The 23,417-nt window shown below is 32.6% G+C and overlaps 1 protein-coding gene across 1 annotated transcript in view; it reads left to right on the plus strand.

Annotated features, from left to right (window-relative positions):
• Positions 1 to 23,417, plus strand: part of LOC129216526 (integrin alpha-PS2-like) — a 139,801-nt gene extending 116,384 nt beyond the window's left edge. Inside the window, exons 18-30 of the mRNA XM_054850741.1 lie at positions 653 to 781; positions 3,527 to 3,594; positions 3,812 to 3,962; positions 5,854 to 5,949; positions 6,107 to 6,186; positions 10,190 to 10,279; positions 12,464 to 12,566; positions 14,134 to 14,298; positions 16,979 to 17,161; positions 17,251 to 17,364; positions 19,111 to 19,212; positions 20,322 to 20,447; positions 23,313 to 23,417. Of these exons, the coding sequence (XP_054706716.1) occupies positions 653 to 781; positions 3,527 to 3,594; positions 3,812 to 3,962; positions 5,854 to 5,949; positions 6,107 to 6,186; positions 10,190 to 10,279; positions 12,464 to 12,566; positions 14,134 to 14,298; positions 16,979 to 17,161; positions 17,251 to 17,364; positions 19,111 to 19,212; positions 20,322 to 20,447; positions 23,313 to 23,417 (1,512 nt within the window). The remainder of the gene's footprint in view (positions 1 to 652; positions 782 to 3,526; positions 3,595 to 3,811; positions 3,963 to 5,853; positions 5,950 to 6,106; positions 6,187 to 10,189; positions 10,280 to 12,463; positions 12,567 to 14,133; positions 14,299 to 16,978; positions 17,162 to 17,250; positions 17,365 to 19,110; positions 19,213 to 20,321; positions 20,448 to 23,312) is intronic.

Genomic DNA, 23,417 nt, shown 5'->3' on the forward strand with positions numbered 1-23,417 from the left:
ATTTTATCATTCTAGAGGCTCTCAAAACAGCAATAAAATCGTGAGTGAATATTAATAAACAACAATTACAGCAAAGAGTAAAAGATAATTTTTAATCTAAGTTTCCTGGAATTATAAATTCTGATTGCTTAAAATACGCTGAAAAATATTTATTACACGTTCTTGTAAATTTTTTAAATGCTGGTTTTTCTTTGTGTGATTCACTTATATCATCTAAATGATACAAATAAATCAGTGTAAAGCATTATAATTTTGAAGAAAAATAACTTAAATTGAATGATCTTATTGATATGTTACGCTATAAGTGCAAGGAAATCCAGCTATTGGTATAAATCGGAAGAATTATGTTACCATTATTTTTCCAAATAAATCGATGCAAATTATAACAATTTTGTTTAAAAAACACGTAAATAGAATGATGTTATTAATATGGTACATCATAAGTTCAATGAAATTCAACTATTGGTATGACTCGGAATAATCATGTTATCATAAATTTTCTAAATAAATCGATGTAAATTATACCAATCTTGTGAAGAGAAGAAAACGTAAATGGAATGATGCTATAAATATGGTACGTCATAAGTGCTATGAAATTTAACTATTGGAATAACTCAGATGAATTATGTTTTATCATTATTTTTCCTTACAGAACAATGTACGGGACAAATTGTCTCCAATATCAGTAGAAGTGAGTTATCGCTTAAGTGATCCACATCCTATGGACTTATACTTAGAGCCCATTTTAGATCAGAACAAAGCAAACAATTTGACGAAACAGGTTAGTATTCAAATGTATTTTCCTGTTGAAAATAAAACGGTTGTCAAAATCATAACCCAATATGGGAGAGTGGCCCAAAGCAGGTAGGTAGCCCAAAGCAGGTATGCGTTCGTATGCCCCCGCATGGTGTGTCAGCAGTGATGCATACGTATATCGTGTCTACCCAAACACCCCCAAGTTTTAATCAGTCCCAGTAAAGCGACAGTGGAGCGGCATGACGCAACCAGGTTTAAAATGTTTATACATTTCTTTAAAAAAAATGAAGCTTTGTAACTTGTGATTAGTCGAAGAACATCTTTTTTTTTTTGATTGTCAATAATATTATGTTATTCTGACACCATCCACCTAAAAACTACGGTGATCATTCCGTATTTTTTCAATTATTAATTTAAGGTTATAATTATTGAAATAAAAAATGTGCTTTATGGCAAATCGGGTATAGGATTTAATCATTATTTATTTATAATTTCTTGACACATGCGCTGACTTAGAGTTCCTATTTCAGGTGGAGAAGTATAACTTTAAAAAGTTATTTTTTATGATGGCAGTTATTTAGTCTATTAACTAAATCAATTATTTTTTAATGTTTTGTAAACAAATCTACTATCTTTAAATTGGAAAAGCATAACTTTTTACATATATATTTTTTATAATGGCATGTAGCTAGTCAACTATTTTAATCATTTATACCTTCATATTTGATTGGCAAATGTAACGAACCCCCATTAGTTAAGCATATCCGCTCTGGGCTCCTTTGTAGGGCAAAGCGGGTTTTTCGAGTGTTTGTAAGGTTTGATAATGAATAAATATTGAGTTTGAAATAATACAAAAATCATTTTTTATTTTAAAGTTCATGAACTCTGCTAGGAAATAAAACCGAAATTGTTGCGATAAAAATCCAAAAACTACGATTTTCGAGCATTCTTCGAAAACCTAACCGCTTTCGGCCACCCTCCCCTACAACAAAATATTCTTATTTCTATTTTGATTTGATAATAGTTGATGTTTTGTAGTTAGATTAATCGACTGACCAATGCTATATTTTTAAAAAAATCGTGTTATTAATTTTCAGAGGAAATATATGAATCAATAATAAATAGTTGCATTTTATTGCTAAATTGATAGAAAACAATACACAATTTAAAAATCATTTTCTGAGTAATTTCCTTGTAAATTGTGGCTAAATTTTCAGCTAAAAGCACTCTATTTAGATTTCAAAATTATTTAATTTAGTCTCTCTTGAGACAAAATAAAAGAAAGTGTTATTTAAGTTCCATGGAGAAAAACGATAATATTCTATACCTGACCGTTCTGGACATTTCAGATGAAAGACAGGCATTAAGTAAATGAGATGCTATGTGAAATTTTAATAAAACAAAACTAAGAGAAACCCACCACTTTAAATGAGGAAACCCCTCTTTTCGAATGAAAGACTCTTTCCCATATTTTTCAAAATTGGTTTCTGTCTCAAATATTCAACATTAGAAATAGCTTAGATTGAGAAGTGGGCATAAACGCAAGCGGCCTAATAATGACCCAGTAATGCTTAGCGAGAGTGCAATACAGCAGTAAAACCTTATGAATTATTGCAAATACCTTTACCTGACAAAGCCCGTACTTTTTAAATACGAGCAGAGATTCAAATATATTTTTCCTTACAATAATAAGCATTAGGTAATCTTAAATTTGCAATCTTTTATCAAGTTGGACGCACTTTTTTTAAATACCTTGATCCGATTGAAAACTTGATACAGTGGAACCCCAAGGTTCGATTTCTGTCGAACCAGTGATGAAAAACGTTCCAGAGCGGGAAAACGTAAAATCAGGGACGTCTTTAAAATCTAAGCTTATTGTTTAAAATTGACTCTTATCCAATGAAGAAATGGGGAAAATGTGTAATTTTTACTTATTTTTTGTTTTGAAAATTTGATTCTTAGTTAGTTGGAATTCTCAAATAAAATTAGTTTTAGGGTTTTTATGCTTAAAATCGCTTGATCAGCTGTAGGGCATCATCGATTATTTCTTCTTCGTCTCCATCATTATCATCGAAAGCGGGTAGTAAATCTGATGTTGAAGAAGTTCGTGATGTGAGAAGACGATACATGCGTCACCTACTTCTGGAATTTTTTCAAGAAGAGTGCTAGCAGCTCTAGTCCTCAACTGTCACGAAGAAAGATTGGGCGCTCAGAAGAAATCTCTCTCCCAGGCAAAGGACAATTAGACAGAAGAAAAAGAATGCCAGAGCGGCTTCAAAAAGTTATAAAACAAATTTATCTTGAAAAATAGAAATCTAAAGAAAGAAAAAAGTTTATGTTAGTCTTGTAGATGAAAAAGTATTTTTATCTGTTTGTAGAAGAACGTATTAAACAGTCTATCTGAAAGTTTATGTGAGTCAGTCTTGTAGATGAAAAATTATTTTGATCTGTTTGCAAACAACTTATTAAGCAGTCTTTCTGAAAAAGAGTAACGTATAATCCGGAATATGTTAACATTATCAGTAATTCCAGGGTTTAAAAAAATGACGGCGACAGCGGGATAATGTATGAAACGGATAACGTAAAATCAGAGTTCCACTGTTTTCTAACAAATATTTCTTTTTAAATGTACTTATTAATGGTTTTCACTTCTTGTGCTTTTATTTAGTGTAACCCTTTTTCAAATACGTACTCTGAATTCATGTATTTATTTTATGTAATGTTCATGTATTTTACTAATAAAACTATACGGTTTTCTGTTCATTAATAGATAAACATTCAGAAAAATTGTGGAAAAGATAACATTTGTATTCCTGACATTCAACTGCAAGTCATTCCGTAAGTTTTGTTTTTCTTTTTTTTAAATTCCTTACTAAACACTGATAAATTCCTGGAACGAGGATAAGGTTACTCACATTTAAGACTTATCATTTGTGGAAATACAAATACATCGTACAAGTTCAATACTTTTCTTCAGATGAACGATTTTAAGAAGTTGTTTTGTATAATGTAAAGTTTTAGGACATATCCTAAGCATATTGAATTTGCTTTCTAGAAACATGCAGCAGTTCCTTATAGGAAGCCCGAAACGTCTCGAACTTCAAGTAGTGCTAATGAATGAGGGCGAAGATGCTTTTGAATCAATGCTGTATGTCAGTTTGCCTATTGACGTTGATTATGTTAACATTGGAAAAGTAAAAGCAAGCGTAAGTAACTAGCTTTAAAAAAATTACCTTATTTTTAGTAATGACTAATTAGAAGATATTATTACTACTAGAAAATCACCAGTCAAGGTATGACGGGTGAAAGTTGCGTCTGCATTTGAATGAAGCAATTGCCTGTTTAGTGATATTTTGATTGTTTAGATTCTCTTAACTCCAGTGGATTAACCTAAACTCCAGGAGTTAGTATTGTTGACCACTTTTTCATTTCGTCATTCTCCTAAAATTACAGTCTTACCAGTAAAACAGTTAAGATACCGGATCTAATTCAGCCTGGTCAAAATAAAGCATTTTCCTGCTTGTCAAACATTACTAAAAAATATTATCAAATTATCATACCGTGGAGCGAGTTTCATTGTTAATGGCGTTAGGAGCGTTTTTCGATCATTCACTATTATATACATGAGATATTTTCTTGTAACTAATAAAAAAAACTATTTTAACTCATTTTCTAAGTACTAGTTTAAAAATATTGTAAACTAATTTTCCAGTAAGTAATTCGAACACATTTTCCAGTAGTAATGAATTAGAAATAATTGTTAACAACTTTTAAAGTTACTAAGTTGGACAAAAATGTTAACATAAGTTATATGGTTCTACTGGAAGACGGGTAACAAATGAGGGGAGTTATGAGTATCGCAGCAATAGAGCCCGTTATGAAAAAAATGATTTTATAACTTATATTTTTTTACCTAAGTTTGGTGGAAATGGAAGCGGTTAGGTAGCGCTAAAACAAATGTGGTGGCTACGGTAGTTCAAAGCAACCAGAACGTCGACTACAATATTTGGATACTGGAAACATTTTCTAGTCCTTAAATCATAAAAATACGCGTATTCGAAGTAAGAGAATATTGTAGTTTTGACTATAAAAATCGAGTCCTTTTTACTTTTTCATTAAAAAAGTGTAAGAAAAAAGTAGTTAATAACTCATTTTCAATCATAGAATTCCCAGAAAAAAGCTTTAATTGAAAAGTGCAGGATTTGAACCTGGGCTAGAATGGTTAACTTTCCTTCTCCATCAGTCTCTTCATTAAGATGATGCTTCGCCTTAAACTGAGATGACTCATTCTTCAATCTGTAGGTTTAATTGTATCAGTTTCGTAAAGCCATACATAATATTTTTCTTGTGTTGAGATATTTAAACGCTTTTCTGGGTTTGAACTATTGAAATATGAAACAGATCATAACATAAAAAGGTTATAAATTGTTTACCCTTATTTTTTCTGGAGAGTTGGGGGGGGTGGCGAAAACTATTTTTTAATGCAAAGCTGGCAGGTAGAATCGGTCAATATTATATGAAAACAAGCAGATTTTTTTTCTGATCCCACCTCAATTGACTGTTGCAGCTAAATTTATGTATTTTTTGTCATTATTCATTTCGTTCGAATCAGTAAATGATAACCTGATCAGGTTTTTTTTTTTTTTTTCAATTTATTTTATTTATTTATTTATTTATATTTATTTATTTTTATTTATTTATTTATATTTATTTATTTATTTATTTATTTATTTATTCATTCATTCATTCATTCATTCATTCATTCATTCATTCATTCATTTATTTATTTATTGAGGTCGCAATCAACTTGTGCTTCATCTAGGGAAAACCAAACCAATAAGATCCTGCTACCATTTCAGCCATGCATAATAACGTTTTACTTCTTACCCAAGTCTCTTATCAGCGTAACCCGCACTGAATACAGGCATCAACAATTTTCATTTCATTCTCTTTCCATTTCTGAAACGACTAGAAGAATTTAAAGCACTTTTTTATTTGTATTTTTTTCTATATTTCTAATTTTTCATAAAAACTACCTATCACATCAATTATTAACTTAATTTCATAACAACTAACGTAGATGTTACTGTATTTCAGGATATTGCTCTTAGTTGCACTGGAAGCGAAACTGTGAGTGAATATTATAAGAGATTAATATGCGATGTTGGAAATCCGCTGCCTGCTAATACGACGGTACATGAAAATATTCCTATTTAAAATAATCTATTGAAAATGTTTCTATTATTATTATGCATATTACTAAAAACTACTATAATGGTATCAAAACTATAATCATTTTCACTGTGCAAATAAAACTTTTTAACTCATAAGAATTGTTTGTAAATTGCAGGTTACTTTCAAAATATTACTTGCCCCTTCAAAGTCGTTATCTGCAACCCGTGATTTACAATTTGAATTTGAAGTGAACAGGTAAGAAAAAAATTTATCTAACGCCATGTGGTTTTTTTTTTTTTTTTTCCTTGCTGTAAATCACTTTTGCGCTTTATTCAATCATTTATAAATCTTTTTGCATTATTTTATTTAAAACATTTAATAACTTTAAATCATGCAAATAAATGTTTAAAATGCATTTGAATCTGAAACTTGTATTAGTAAATAGGTACCTAACATTTTGTTGTCTTTGGTGTCTAAATGCATTAGTCTCTAGTTTAGTAACCAAAATAATTAGAAGATAAAAATAATTTCTCTCAGTAAATTTCATGGAGAAAATACGATTCTTTGTAATATTTTTCTTATTGTGAACAGAGATAATTTGGAATAAATGAAGCGATATAAAGAAACCTTGCTCTTATATGCAAACCCAAGTGAAGGATCCACTTCTGCCTGCATTTTTTGAGTAATTAATTAGATTAAACGAAGCCAACTGATGTGTGCACCACATGACTTCCTTTTATGTCAATTTAATGATTTTTAATCAACACTTTCGGAAAAACACCAACACCATAGTCTTACCTGATGCGCGTCGCGCGTCACTTACATTAAGGAATCTAAAAACATTTCAAATATTAACTAGTTTGTCACGAACCGATACAAAAAAGCGTTTTAAGGAGATAAAACTTCCCAATATCGTCAATTTTAACGAAATTCAATGGAAAGCTCTCTAAAAATCGCCAATTGCGCCAAATGGAAACCAAATTCAAAATATGTGTGTTTTTTTTAAATTTGTTGTCAAGTTGGTAAAAAAACTTGGCAACCAGAAGCTTGGATAGATATACATCGTCAAATGTTCACCAAATTATAACATCACTTGAGTTTTCATTGATGTTAACACTGATTTTACCAAAAAAAAAGGTGCAAAAGACCCACTTTGGTGTATTCGAGTGCCACCAAAAGAGGAAGTGTACAGCTAGACTCTACTAAGCATGTAGGGGAAACCCGGCTATAGTGGATACCCCGGGCTAAGCGAATTTTGCCTATAACTCCCAAATAATTAGTTGACCGGCAGTCGCGTTTTCATAGCAACAGTCGCCTGTTGCCGCTCCGTGTGCGGCAAACACGTCGGGACGAGTTCGCCTAACGCGACGCCAGTGAACGAACAAAGTATGTTTTGGAGAAAACAATATTAGTGTACAGAGGTTAGTGTTTCATTTATAACTTTAATACTATTTGTGACATGTTCTTTGTTATGAGTAGGATTTGATGTACGATTACGTAGCTTTCAACTATCCGTAGACGACGAGTTTAGATGCTCTGGTTTTTTTTAGTAATTTTTAGTAACCTCAAAAATGTAAGTGAAGGGCAATGCGGATTGGGCAAAGTGAATACCATATTCACTTTGCCCGGTCATGACAAGTCACTTCATCCTAGCCTGGAAGTCCTTCAATATTAATATCTCAAGACAATACTACCATTGAAGACTGTCCTTAAACTCCAATGAAATCTGAAACAAACTCCAATGAAATCTGAAACAACAGAATAAGTCCAAGGCAATGATATTCCTGCCGCTTCACCCAAACCTGGATGTTCTACGAACTACTACAGTCCTTCAGTTTTACTATTTATTCCTCAGCCTGTTAAACCAATAACAACACGTAAACAAAAACTACAGAGATCTACACTCCAGACAAGTACTCCAGTAAAGGACAATCAGAGACAAACATTTGAAAAATCAAAAAAGACTGTCATGAAGTCACTAGATGATGTTTCGACTAAAGCTTCTCAGAAGACTATTAAAAAGATCAAGTACCAAAAAGACTAATAAAAAATCTCTGCTACAAAACACAGGACTGCATAAGAGAATGATAAGAAGAAGGAAGTAAAGAAATTTGATGATGTAAGGTGCATTTTCTGTGATGAAATGCTCATTGAAGAAGATGATCAGCCAATGGAAAACAGGATACTATGTCGTATTTGTACTCAGTGGTGTCATAAAGAGTGTCAGCATTCGAAAATGGTAATGATTTTGTTTGTGATAACTGAAATGATTAGTATTGTAGCAGAAAAATGTTTTTTTGAATATTCTCCTAAATTTTGGAAAATGTTTTTTTTTTTTTTTTTGAATTTCTTTGCTTGTTACAATAATTACTACAATACTTAGTATTGTCGAAAAATGCTTTTTAATATGAGCTTTTAATTTTCAATGCTGATTTTATTCTTAAATTCAGTTTCTTTGTTTGTAATAACAACAAATATTAGCACTGCAGCAAAAAAAAATGTTTTTAAATATGTGTCTTTTATTTCCGATGTTTATTTTATTTAAAGTTTACTTTCTTTGTTTGCAATAACTACAATAATTAGCATTGTGGCAAAAAAATGTTTTTTGGGTATGTTCCTTTAACTTTCGATGGTTATTTTATTTTTAATGTTTAGTTTCATGAAAAAATAATGTTGCTGTTCGCTTTGCCCTAGTAACGAATCCACTTTACCCGGGGTGTTGGGCAAAGTGGATATTTTTGTTATTGTTGAAAACTGGCCTTATATCTAATAGTGTAATTAATATTAAGGACAACTGTTATTGCATTACGCAAGTTCATTAAATGAAGAACGATTATAAACATTTGTTTCAATTTCTATAGTTATAACTAAACGACAATAATCAAGAAAAGCTTAAGGTGTTCATGTTGCCTGGGTTTCCCCTACATACCAAGTTTCAACTTTCTACGGCACACCGTTTTTGAGTTATGCGAGATACATGCGCACATACACACATACGGACGTCACGCAAAAACTCGCGGTAATAACTCGGTGTTTGTCAAAATTGATATTTCGAGCTCCCGTACGCTCTTAGGTGCATATGCACGTGCAATCGGGCCGAAAAAACAACTGAACATTGGTTCGGAAGTGAGCAAAATGGAAGTTTAGGCCGAGATTTGAGCGAATACTTTTTCGAGAATGCAATACTTCCTTTACTATGCGAAAGGAAGTAAAAGGATCAAATACACTTAGTGCTACAAAATGATTAAATTGAAAAACCGGCGTAAATAAAGCATATTTTGCTGTATTTTCTTGGGAATTTGTGCTTTATATGCGGTGGATTTTCAATTTAATCAGTTAATAAGGTTGCTTATTGATCTCACCTCTACTTCAGACTGGCGTAAACAATTTTTATCGTCCTTTTGAATTGTCCGACTAATCATACGATCCTTATGTTTGAATATTTACTCCAACAATAATCAAACAACCTTGATTTTTCAGTCCAAATGCATCAGAAATTCAGGTCTATTTTTTGACTTCCGGTATATCGATGCATCTAATAACCGGAATGAATCCTAATTTGTTAAAACGTTTTTTTTTTTTTTCAAACTTTTAATTCAAGATGTATGACAATAGTACCATTTGTGTCAAATACGTATTTTTACTATGGTTCCACAATAATTGAACTTATCTTTGGCATAGACTTCCTTAAGATTTCTAAATGATAATATGTGTTACTATGTCAAAACCTTCCAAAAGTTTTAAAATAAATAAATTTGTTTATATTGAAAAGCAATTTACTCCTACAATTTCATTTACCGCTATTACTTATAATATAATTTATGACCTGATTTTATTATAAAGTATTCATTTTAAAAAGAAACGTAACAAATCTTGGCTAGCATTTCTATTCCATAACGAATCTTAATTTATCAAAGTCTAAAAAATATCTTTTTTTCTAATCAAAACTTTTCACGTGATTTTATTTCATTTCATTTTTTAAAATTAATTTTAACTCTTAATAAGTTTCATCCTTAAAACTAATCATGAGGGGAGGGGGAAATATGTCAGTTCTATCTTATATCAGAGAGAATAATTATGTACATATACTTTTTATTAAAAAAAAAAGCTTATTGTTGAATAAATTTACACTTGTATTATTTTCATAATTTCACTTGCAAAAATAATTTTATCCTTCATCAAATTAATAATGATCAAATAATAGTACCCATTTGTTGGGAAAAAAGCTATTAAAAATTCTCTTTTTCCTTTTAAACAGCACAAACGATGAATTGGACGAAACAAAGTTGGACAATCGCGCATTAATTGAACTCCCAGTGCGAGTTGAAGTTAATGTAACCATCCATGGGTAAGACATTTTTAAAAACATTTTTATTGGTTCTATTTTTCTTTGCAATTGCAAGGCAGATAGAACTACAATAGAATTTGCGTACAGTATTTGTGTTATAACTACGTGTAAATTCAGTGTAATATACATTTATGCTTTCATTTTTAAAATATTAGACCTTAGTCGTAGTTTTAATTTATTCAACTTGTATGTTCTGAATGAAACTTGAATTTAAATTCACAAATGTTGACTCTCGGAAGAATGTGTTGCATAGGAAAAAATTGTCATTTAAATAATTTTTATGATTTCAAATTTATTAAATAGATTTAAATTTCATTTCGCAACTCCAACAAACTATAGGGGGCACTGCAGCTACTGTCTAATGGCAGATGAAAAAGGTAAAACAAACGCATGCCGTAGCGTAGAAAATGCTAATAAGCCTAGTAATTTTTGTTTGTATGCATGACTTTTTTGTTTTATTCTTTTTAAATTAATTTTTAAAGTCTTGTGGATATTCTGGCCCACGTAGAAAAAAATTAGAATTCAAGAAGCATTACTAAACGTTAGAAATTAGTGCAAATTTCGTAGTTCGTAGTTGTAAGCAGCCATTTCTACGATGTTGAATTCGATATTTATCAATTCTTGATGGAACTTCATTTTCATTGTGTGGCCATAAGAACACTATAAATATTTCATGTAACAAAACCTTTGTTTACCAGTGTTATCAAAAGAGGAAGATGATGCTTTTTTGTCTTGTTTGGCTAGTGCTAATTATTTACATTTGTAGATGAGTTATTTTTCAAATTGCCGAATCGGTAAATTTTAATTTTTTCTGTATTGTATGTTTCTAATTTCTGAATGATGATTTAATGCTGTCACACATCATCAATAAAACTCTCCCGGATACATGCTGGTAGTTTTCTTTTTAAATGATCTTCCATTATTTCTTTAAACTAATCAAATTTTGTATTATTTCTACTATTTTAATCCACACGTGATAAGAAATATAAATGGCTTTCAGCTGACATGCGAAATCTCGCCAAGGGTTCTTTGCTCGCACAACACTAAAACTATAACCCTAAACTATTTTGGCGATGAAAATTCTCAGCGTTAAACATTTTTCATTTCTTTCTACGATAATATATTCAAGAAAATATTTTGTATGCTGTCCATTCCAACTAAATGCAGTAAAATTAGATTAGTTAAATTAATTATTTTAAACTAGACGAAGATGAAAGCCCTAGTCCTTCTGCTAATGTTATCAAATACTTTCTTTCGAGCTTCTTAAGATTTAAAAAAAAAACCATATTCTTACAAATTCCCACAAAGCAAAAAAAAAAAAAAAAAAAAAACTGGTATAACGTTATCCTCTTTCAAAAAAAAAATATTGAGAAGCTCGAGAATACCATTAAGGGCCGAAACCCTTTCTGTTGCTGAAAGCAATCTAAGACACATCGAATGCGTTAATAAATATTCATAACAAACTGCCTATGTTTACCAACAGTCACACGTGGAACACAATGTTTTACCGTTTCTCTAATTTTGTTAATCACCGCAAGGTAGCGTATTCGAGCGCTGGAGTTGCGAATAATGTCATAGTCTAGGTTTTTACTGTCATATTTCTTTTTACTTCCTCTGGTTTTCTATATCTACTTCCATTATGTTTCCTAATTTTAGGTTCACTTTGATTTATTTCGTTTGCTTTATAATATCATAAAAATTAAAAAATAATATTAATGTAAATTTTATTACTAGTTATTGTAATTATTAATTATTCTAATTTTTATTTTGTTTACTGACTTTCATCCTTATTATTATTATCGTTTTTGCACGTTTTATAACATAGAAATAAAACACTTTTTATTTGACTACCATGGCCTGCAAATTAGGGATGTTATATTAATCGATTAATGAAAAACCGTCATCTGTTGAAGTAGTTACGGTTAATTCTAATTTTTAAACTGTACGAAATTTTATTTTTAACGAAAAATAAACTTTATCTATATAAAGATTTGTTTATTAAAAAATCATTAAAAGATAAATATTAATCTCAAACACTTCGTTTTAAAAACTGTTTCATGTGTTACTTCTAATTAAAATGAGGGACTTGGCGGCGTCTTTTTTTTTTTTTTCTTTTTTATTTAAATATTTTTAATAATGAAAAATTAAACACACAGTTTGAAGAAATCTTCTATTTCATTTCAGAATATCTGAGCCTCAAATCATAACATACAACAGGAGTGAAATTCTTCCTACAGAAAAAGTCAGCGAAAGTGAAGCTGGGCCGGAAGTTATACATGTATATGCTGTAAGTTCTGAGAATTGAAAATGAATTTGTGTAGGAAATAATAGTCAAACATTTTATTTGGGATTCAAAAAGCAATGAAAACTAGGTTTTGGTAACCACTGTACTACAAAACAAATTATTCAGCAGTTACGAAAAAGGACTGAAAACATTTCGAATACTTTTACTTGTTCTTTAAAGTATGAAATTCTTACATTTCTTCATGATTTACATCAAAATCACAAAGTTGCAATTGTGACATCATGTTTCAATCTTAGTGTATGTATTGCTATTTATTCTCAATGACTGGAGTGTCCACATTGGGGGAAAGGGGGGGACATGGCGCAGACTGCACCATCATATGTTTTAGGAAGTTTATGAGAGCTATTTTTCTTTTTTTTGGGGGGGGGGGGGTTCACTCTTGTGGGGTATTCACGATATTTCGGGGGGATGCACCCTTGTTCTTAGGGGGTGGGCACCCCTACTCATTGAAATGATACTTGCAAACGTAACCATTAGAAATTATTTAAATCCATTACTATGAAATTTAATTTGACCAATTTAACGTCAAATAAAATAAAAGTCATAAGTCAAGTCATTTTATTCAGCAACTTTCAAATTTGTTTCATCCAGTTTATGAAAACATTTTTTAATGAAATTTGACACTTTCCCAATAAAGATTTAAATCTCCATCTAATCTGACTGAAACGTCAGAGGACAAATTTGTAGCATAGTTGTAAGAAAATCCGGTGAATAACCATGCCTAAAATAACTCTAGCTCAAAACACATTTGTCCAGCAAATCTAGTTCATGCACACGACGGCTATAATCAACTAAACTTCATTCACGGTAAAGATAGACTAGATGCAAACGAAGAATTACGTCATTTAGTGACCTAATCACGTGCTTGGCTTGGACAATGAAAAATTCATACCAACCAGACTTTGAAATGCAAATCCTATTGGTAAACTTTCTTTCAATTCAAGAATCCTCAAAAATGGCGTAGCGACAAAAAATCTGGAAACCTTTTTGTTTACTTTTGGTCCATGCATTCCGTGAACAGAGAGTACATACAACTGTTTTTAAAAGAACGCAAGTATACTCCACTTATACTAAATGTTTCAGTAAATGATCGATGGCCGATCACCTTCACTAGTGAGCAGAGAAGTCAGACTGCGGATGGGAAGGTCCTGGGTTCGATTCCTGACTCGGGCATGGATGTACTTTCTCTCCTGTCTTTGTTCTTTTTTTGTAAGAATGTGTTGTAAATAGTTGCCTACCTCATAAACGGGTCCTTATGGAATATGGAAGTCGGTCTTTTCACCAAATTTCCGTACAGTTGGAAAAGTAAAGCGGCCCAAATTGCCAGCCTAGCTGGCACAAGATAATGACAACAAATGATCAATGTATAACACTATACTGTGCACGAAACACTTTTATCAACAAGCATTTAGTTCATACATTCGGTGTCCAAAAATAGGTATATTTGACTGTTCTAAAATTTAAAAAAAAAAGAGAGAAACGGATTGTTACAAGCTCAGTTTTTTTAAATCAAATTCTTAATTAATCAAATAATGACTTTTTCTTCCAGGTTGGAAATCGGGGACCCAGCATGGTACGGGAAGCGGAGGTAGATATTCTGTGGCCTACCTTCACTCTGCAAGGACAGCCACTGCTTTATCTCATGGATCAGCCGGAAATCCAGGGGAAAGGGAAATGCGAAGAAGTGTCGAGCGTCAATCCTCTGCTTCTAAAAGTGAGTCAGTCGTTTCAGATATAGTTCGTTCAAGAAAAACATCCGCTCCCGATTCTTACAAAAAAGCTCCGTAATTACGACACTTTCCCTTTCATCTCTTTTGCTGAATCACTTGTTGCTAAGTGTGTTTCAAAAATGAGAAATGTAATACATTTCAATGAAACATTGATTGAGCTGAAATACTACAAAAAGTTTCTAGAAATAGTTAATTTTATTATTTTGTAGCGAAGAAAAATAAATCAGGAAAGTATAGTTAAATGCCTATTTCAAATACAACAATTTCAGTTGAAGTGCTTTAAAGAATAACTAGAAGTATTAGATTAAAAACATTGCAGAGAAGGAAACCAAATCTGGAATGTAAAATTAAATGCATATAGTTAAACATCAACAGTTTAAGTTTAAAATTTAAGAAAAAAAAGAAACTGAAACAAAACTAAATATGTTAGTTCTTGGAGCACAATAATATGGCTTACACTCACATTTAACAATCGTGGAAAGTCCAAATTCCGAATCAAACCGGCAACATTTTACCAGTCTGGTCTGTTTTGCATTTTAAAAGTTATTTTTCCACCAGAATTTTCCACACGCTGCTACATTAAATTGATAAAATTATTCGCCAGGACAGTGGCATAGCGAAGAGGGGTGGTGAAAACAACTCCCTGATTAATTGGTCTTAACATAAATGCAAATTCTAACACAGTAGTTAATGCATATGAAAAGGCTGTTTCGATCCAAAAAAAAAAAAACCCTACTTCAGGATAAAACTTTATCTTATAATTCTTCCTTTTTACCGTAGGGAGTCTATTTAGTGCATAGGTTCATGATTATTGACAAAAACATGGTGTGATAAATCGTCAACTTACGCGTTGGTACGTACTAAATGCAGATTTTATTGGAAGACAACAAAAACCATGCCCAAAACGTTAATTTTTCAAAGCCAGAAGTGTCAACCTATTAAATATTCCTATTTTGATGACATTATTAACAGACTTGCAACACATAAAATTCAGCAACGCCGAATTTTTAAAAGCAATGATTGATTCTTAAAGAGTTTTGAAAAATCCCACCATTTAAAAGGGGTGTAACCAGAAACGTCAGCAGTTGGTCTCACAACACTGTATGCTCAGCGCACTAGATTTCACATTGCGCTATACCACAGTTGCATTACGCTGTCTTATTCAGGGCCTGATTACCGCACTGGCCAACTAGGCCTGGGCCTGGGGCCCCATCATCCTCAGGGCCCCAATTTTTTAAAAACTTATGCATAGGATTAAAAAACCATGCATTTTTGTGAAAAAAAAATGAAAATTAATGATTTATTAATGGAAAACATGTCTCTTTTAAATAATGTTAAACATTATTTTGCATTGACTTAAAGCGATAGAATAGAGAGAGAGGCCTACAAGACATTGTGGGCCTTGGGCCTAATATTTAGTTAGTCGGGCCCTGGTCTTATTCCCTTTTATATTAATCAGTTATCCCTTTAATTCGCCATTGAGCTGGATTCGTGAAGTGTCAATCTAATAACCTGCCGTGATAATATTTAACTTTATCCGAGAAGACGATTGATTTAATTAATGTCTAGAAATGCAGGGAATTAATGTTAATCATCAAACGCGCCCTCGTCTGCTACGGAGCCCGCGAAGTGCGATATAACGTGTACGATACTGTGTAATGGTGTTACCTTCGCCTGAACTTAAAAATTATATTTAAAAAAGCTAACTGATTATATCGCAAATTCTTTTTTACAGATGATCTTCATGTATGTTATTCTATCATATAGAATTCAATTTAAAAAAACAAATACTTCCCTACTAATCCAGATCCCTCCAAATGACGGGTCTGAATAGGATTTTTGATTGTTTTCTTTATCCTAAGATTGTAATTTTATTTGATTTATTTTGTGCGCATTATTTACCATTTTGTTACACGTTTTCAAGTACTGTGCAATTGGAGCACAAGTAAAATCATTTGTGCGCAATGTTCTTTTTTTTTCGAAAGGTTTCAATCTCAATCATAAGTACAGCAAAAAATGATTTGAATGTCTTGATGATTATTAATTCGATGATCAAGAATGATTAACTTGAATTTCATTTAGGGAAATGAAATTCAAGTTCCAGCTATTTTCTTTCTTTGCTTTTTCTGTCTTCCTTTTTTCTTCCTTTTTTCTTTTTTCTTTTTTTCTTTCTCTTTTTTTAGTATGCCACGTGAGTGTTTACTGTGTGAATTGATGAGTGCAAAAAAAACAAGAAATGCATTCTATCTTGTCCACATTTAAAATATATAGTGCTGCCATCTATTGTAAGTTGTAAAGAAGAATTGCAGGTTTTAAGCTCATGTCTAATACTGCTGAGTAAAAAGCTTACTATTGTTTGAAACCGAATCTGGTCACAAAACGGCCACTGATTTCAGCTCCTATTTCATCAAAATGAGTTAGCGACGTGTAAAACGTTAAGTAAACTTATTTAGCAAGAACAATTTCAGATATTTATAAGCATTTAAGAATTTCTTGGGATATGATAGAATAATTGGACGCTGTTTTTATTATGGTTTTATTTTATAATGTATGATTCTAAACTTACTGCTTTTAAATTATGTCCCTCTTTTAACATATTTTTTAAATTTTGATGCACAAAATAAAAATCGAAAGTTAAATTTAACTTTTATTCATTCATTCCAGAAAGAGCAAAAGAAGCCGCGCAGTAGTGGCTATTCCTTCAATATCGAATCCCTTCGAAATTCACTAATTTCAGAAAATTTTGAAGATAATGACGACGATAAGGAATCTACGTTTTTAAGGAGACGAAGACACAGCATCCCTGAAAATGTCACAGAGTTAAGTCAAGCTTTCAACGAAGAAATGGTAAGATTATCGTCCTCCTCCCTTCTTTTTCTCCTGTGACATTATTAGAAAGAAATCTTCTACTTAAAGATAAAAATTGTATTTTTTAGTCTTGTGGTCCAACTTTATGCACAAAGATATCTTGCTCCGTATTCAATCTGACGAGAGAAGAACAAGTCATTTTTACTATTCGATCAAGACTCTGGAAAAACACATTAGACGAGGTAAGATTTTCCTAGCTTCTGTGTTTTTTTTTTTTTTTTGAAAAAAAGAACAGTGAACAAAAAAAAAGAACGAAAGACATATAAAAGATTTCAAAAATATTTGAACCAGGTATTTGAAAATGAAACTTTGTCCCTCAAAACCAGACTAACGTAAATGACATTATATCACTACTTTGTTTCAAGGAAAAGAAATGGTTCTTGCGCCCGCGTGTCAAAATGGCAGACATTAATATTTCTTTCAAGGAAACAACATATTTCTCATGTTTTTAGCTTATAACCAGCAAATATTTCCACTAAGCTGTACTAGACATACAGAAAATTCAACATGGTTGAGATCTCATTAAAAAGGGAAAGTTACTGATGATCTTAAGTGAGGTTAATACTGCAATCGTCATAAAAGTAAATACAATGGTAATGCAACGCCAAACACAATTTCCTTTTCCACAAAATCTCCAGAAAAAAAGTTTTTTTTTTTTTCTTTTTCAAAAGCGATCAGACACCTCCTCATTTCTCATACACCGCGAAAAAGATCAAATTTAGCAAAATGCTTCCCCCAGACCTTTCATTTTGTAGAGAACGGGCGGATATTTAAGGCTTTTTATTGGAAAAACAACAAAATACATGCACAAATGCTTGATTACATTGTTTCTAAAATCAGAAGGGGAGTTTACTCCCTGACTGCCCAACCTGCAGCATCCCCCCCCCCCCCAACCTGTCTTCTATTTTGAGCTGGATGCTTCCTTGTAACCCGTATTTTTGTGTAGCGAAATTTACAAAGCAATTTTTCATTTACTTTTGAAAAATCAGGAAGAACTTTTCTACCGGCTGCTGTGAAGAATTTTTTGTAATTATTGTAGATATTAGTAGAAAAGTAGATAGAATAGATAGAAAGTTATACCTGCATTACAATAAAAGTACTTCCACCAACATTTAAAAATTTATTGTTTTCTTCATTACTACATTCAAGCCTACAAGGATTGTTATATACGTAAGTATCTATTTTATGAATAACAATGTAAGTACCGTGCATGATACAAAATAAAATTTGTAGCAATGTAATACGAAATAGAAACATTGTAGCAATAAAATATAATTTGAAATTAACATTTAACTTTTGCTTCAATTAACATTAAAAAAATGTTTTAGCATGCTTAATTTGAAAACTTAGAAAACGCAATTTAATTTTTGAACATTGAATGAAATGAAACTTAAAAAGCTTAAACAATGATGTCTAAAGACACACACAGCATAAAAAACGTTTTTTTTTTTTTTTTTTTTTTTTTTTTTTTTGAGTTATTCTCAAACAAAAGGTATACGATGTCCAAAAATTAAAAACGTTTTATTTTTATTTCCGTTTACATAAGCAAGAGGAACTCAATCTGTCCCTCACAAATCCGAAGAAAATATTTTGAGTTTATTATAAGTTTAGGGTTATTGTCAGTTAAAGTTTCTTTCTTTCTCTTCTCGTGTCTCCGCTTTTTGAAAAGCGCCATTTTTCTTACTTTGTGAGACTACATTATTGGCGATTACATTTGTTGCAATGTTTTAAAAATATCTAGTGCTGTTTTTTCCGAAAATTGTTTGCTGTTATATGTGTTTTAATTTTAAGCCAATTATATGTTTTTTGAATCACTTGCTAATATGGTAGAAATTAAAATCCATTTGAAAAAAAAATCAATAATATTTACTACCGATCTATTTACTTGTTAGTTTAAGTTTTTAACCTATTATTTTTCTTTTTTATAGATGGGACTAGATGATGTGCAGATATCTTCAAAACTCGTCAGCCGTGTTACATCGCTACCACATGACGTTGATCCAACATTTTTAGGGTTTAAATCATTTTTCGTAAGTATGAGCTTGCATAACTTAACTCATGTGGTACAAACGAAGGGAAAAAACGCTAAACGATAATAATCGACTGAACTCCTGTACCACAGACATTCAGGACTTGGTTACGTTGGTCATACTAAGGTCCTCTCAAGCACCGTCTGAAAGATAGTGAAAATTATGTTTTACATATAAGAAGTTGCTCGTTCGTCCATCGCTCAGCATTGTTGGACTTCTGGCCATTGTTTTGATTTTTCATCTGCCAGAATTATTTGTAAATGTTCTTCGGTCTATGACCTCAATTTTTGGAAGAATTGGGTCATAGAATTGGGTCTCTAGTCAATGATTTTCCAGCTCTCCATTTTTTCGTGATATTTGAAAGGAATTTTTAAAATTACGTTTTCGGGTTGTTTGTTTTCTCCCATTCTGTTTCGTTTCCATGGCTTCTGATTGGTTGTTCCCCCCTCAACCCTCACCCGAAGTGCTCCCCGGGGTTGACTTGTCGTTTGCTGATTATTTGGTTGTTGTCTCTTGTCTTGAATTTCTATTGGTTGACCCATTTGTATACATACCGGTGTCTACATGGTGACGTTCAGTTCTTTCACGACTTTTTTGTTTTGTGGTGAGTTTTTTTGCACTGATGAAAAGGCTCTATTGTAGTCTTGAAATAGCTATATGCTGCATTTTTTTGAGAATGTATGCTTTATTTGCATTGGTTTTTCACTTTACTCACTCAGACACTCAGGAGTCTGAAAAATTACCGTAATGAGCCATAAAGCTGATTGTCGGGAAAAAAAATCAGCTTACGTGGTTTTAGGCTTTCTGGTTTATAACAAAAACGCGTAGACAGTGATGTGAAATCTAGAAAAGCCTGAAATAAACCATAAGAGATACCCAAAACAATCTGTATGTATTCCTATCTGTATGTAAAGAAATCCGACATGACAAAAACAACTTTTGTCGGAAGCCTTCAGCTCACGCCTTTTGTACTAAAAAAACAAAAAATGCGACCTTTTTTAAACAAATTTGCGTTTTGATGTTGTTTATTCAACTTTTACGTTGATTCAATAAGTCTATACAGTGTATAGTTATTGATTGAATGGTGATCTTTATGTTTACTTAATTAGGTAACTACAAAAGTCAATCCTGAAACAGTAACATTGCAGCTCCATATGATTCCTTGGTGGATTTTGATCTTATCTGTTTCGGTTGGTTTGCTACTTCTTGGACTTTTGGCTTTAGTCTTATGGCAGGTGAGTAAAATGTACAGGTGTCGTTTTTTTTTTACAAATAATGAAAAAGTATGTGTTTAATAAACATTCCCCCCTTATTTTTAAATGTTTTTCATAATATGATAAAGTAATTTTTTTCTTTAACTTCTTCTTTTCTTCAAAAGTCACTATAATGTTTATTTTATCTGAAAAAAAAGGCCAATGGTTTGTTTCGCCATTTTGAAACATTCTTTTCGCTTTTTTTTTTTTTTTTTTTTTTTTTTTTTGATTGCTGCTATTTCTCTCGTGTCTCTAAGATGTGGGAAAAGAGGGTGCCTTTGCCCCTATGGGACTTTTATTTCTAAAAGAACAGACAGTATATGGCAGCACGAGCTACCAACAGTCGCGTATTAACTGAAATCTCTACATAGTATAAAATGAAGTCTCCAAAAAGCGTCTGTGTGTTTGAACTCGCAAAACTCGAGAACTACCCTGCCGATTTTGCTGAAACTTTCACAATTTGTTCCTTTAAGTCCTGAGAAGGTTTGCAGACCAGTTCGAAAACAATTCGATGAATAGTTCTTTTTTATTCTAATTTAGGCCCAATTTTCACATAAATTCCCGAATATGGGGGTGAAAAATTACTCACAAATAGTAATATTATACATCGTTGGAAAGGGAAGAATTTTCCGCGTTCTACGCAATTTGTTCCAATGCTCTAACTTAATAGCGGCGGGAGTTATTTGCGTTTTTAGCTCGAATTTTTTTAGGCTTAGCTGAAATTTAGGCACCATTCCTCATTAAATAAATCAATAAAAAGTGAAGGAATTGTCCCACAGCTTTCTTTTCGACCTACGGTCGAAAACATAAGCTTTTATCTCGAAAAGAAAAAAAATTACAAGCCTTTTTAAATCAAGTTTAAGAAATCTCGATTGTATTCAAATTGTGAACCATTTTCTTTCGCATTTTAATTCCTTAAACTTATTTTATTTTGTGTTTCCATGGTTACGCATTTTAAATCCATCTTTCTGGATTTCTTAAAAGTATTTTAAGATCTGTCGTCATTGTTTGGAAGGGAAATCATGATGGTTTTCTTTTATTTATTTTTTACGCTTGATTGTTGAATATACGTCACTTGACACAATTTTTATTTTCAAGGTGGACCGGGCAAAGCCGGGCAACGCAGCTAGTGTAACATATTTTTTAATTAAAATCATGTTTAAAATCAGAAAAAAGTAAAATAACTTTAAAACAAAGATCAAATTTTGCTACAAAAATAATTCGTTAAATGTTTTGATGCAAAGCCAGCAAAATTTTTATATAAATTCGATGTAAATACACTCAGGAACATTGAAAATAGCGTCCCAAGAAAGAAGAAAGGTACAATCGCGAAATTTTGCATTTAAAAAGAATGACATCTGATATGCAAATTATCCAAGTTTGGTGTCAATGCGCATGACCGTTTACCCTACAGTATCGGTGCAATCGGGAAAAAAGTGATATATAAAGCAGTGCATAATTAGGGATTCATAAATGCTACGATTACATCCCGATTGTTGGAGAGCCTTAATGAGTGAAGGATGCCAGTTCGATTAGCTAGAAAGCGTTTCTTGCATTTACGCGAATTTGAGAGAGGTTTGATGATCGTCATGAAAATTGCAGGCTGGTCGACGAGCCGTGTTGCTGCTCAAGTGGATCGTTTGCAGTGTTCCGTTAGAAACTGTTGGAGGCAGTGGACCCGAGATGGTACCCACGTGCAAAAAACCGGGTCTGAAGTGACCAGGAGGACTGAGAGGAGAGAGGATGGAAGGATCGTGCGTCAAGCGCTCGTGGATCCCACAGTGACTCGTTTCACCATAGAATCAAATGTAGGGGTAGTAGTTGTTCCCCGAACCATTTCTAAACGTCTTGCGGAAGTAAATCTGCAGTCCAAGCGACCTTTTCATGTACTCCCTTTAACACCAAAACGGCAACTCTGTCTGCAATGGTGCGAAGCCAGAGCGATGTGGGATGTCACTGATAAGCAAAAAGTAGTGCTCATTGATGAATCTCGATTCGTTTTGGGGACAGATGATAACCGCTAACGGATGTGGAGGTGCCCTGGAGAAAGGTACCATTCAACCCATTTTATCGAATGACACACTGCCCGAACAGCGAGCATAATGGTCTGTGGGGTGGCATAGCCTATGATAGTCGATCCACTCAAGCTGTGGTACGTAGGACCTTAACGGGCCTGCGTTATTTTAATGACATTCTGCCACCACATGTTGGACCGTTCCTAAATGGTCTCCCAGGTGCAATTTTCCAACAAGATAATGCTCGCCCGCATACAACTAGAGTTACTCAAGACTTCTTACGTCCTTTTGAGACTCTTCCAATGCCAGCTGCTTCCCCGACTTCTCCCGTATAGAGCATACATGCTCTATACTGATTCCATACATGCTCTATACGGACATGTATGGAATCAGTCGGAACGCCAGTCGACGCCGTGCATTCTGTGGAAGATTTAGAATTGGCTGTTCAAAATTTGAGGGTCCATCTGCCTCAGAACGACATCAGACGTTTAATTAGCTCAATGCCGGTTCGTGTTACGGCACGTATTGCAGCAAAAGGGGGTCCAACGTCTTACTGAAGTAGCACTGTAATTATCTCATTTCTTAGCCTGTATTTGTTTAACTGCCTGGATTTTTGGATCAAGTGTCTCTCTCACCTGCTGTTAATTTTTACTTCATCCAATGCTTCCTTCATGGGGCGCTATTTTCAATGTTCCTGTGTGCACTTTGTTTTAACTCCTATCTTAGAATTTTACGGAGTTTATTCTTATCCAACTAATATTATTCATTAGTTGATTGTTTTATTTAACATTATTATTCATCAGTATTGCTTCATTTTTTATTACTCTTTTAGCTTGGATTTTTCCGGCGCAGAAGAGTGCAGGACACTATGGAAGAACCATTGCATTATCCTTATGGAAATGGTTATCACATAGCAAAAGAAGACGCATATTTATGA

Source organism: Uloborus diversus, chromosome 2 (assembly GCF_026930045.1).
Source record: "Uloborus diversus isolate 005 chromosome 2, Udiv.v.3.1, whole genome shotgun sequence".
Lineage (NCBI taxonomy): Eukaryota > Metazoa > Arthropoda > Arachnida > Araneae > Uloboridae > Uloborus > Uloborus diversus.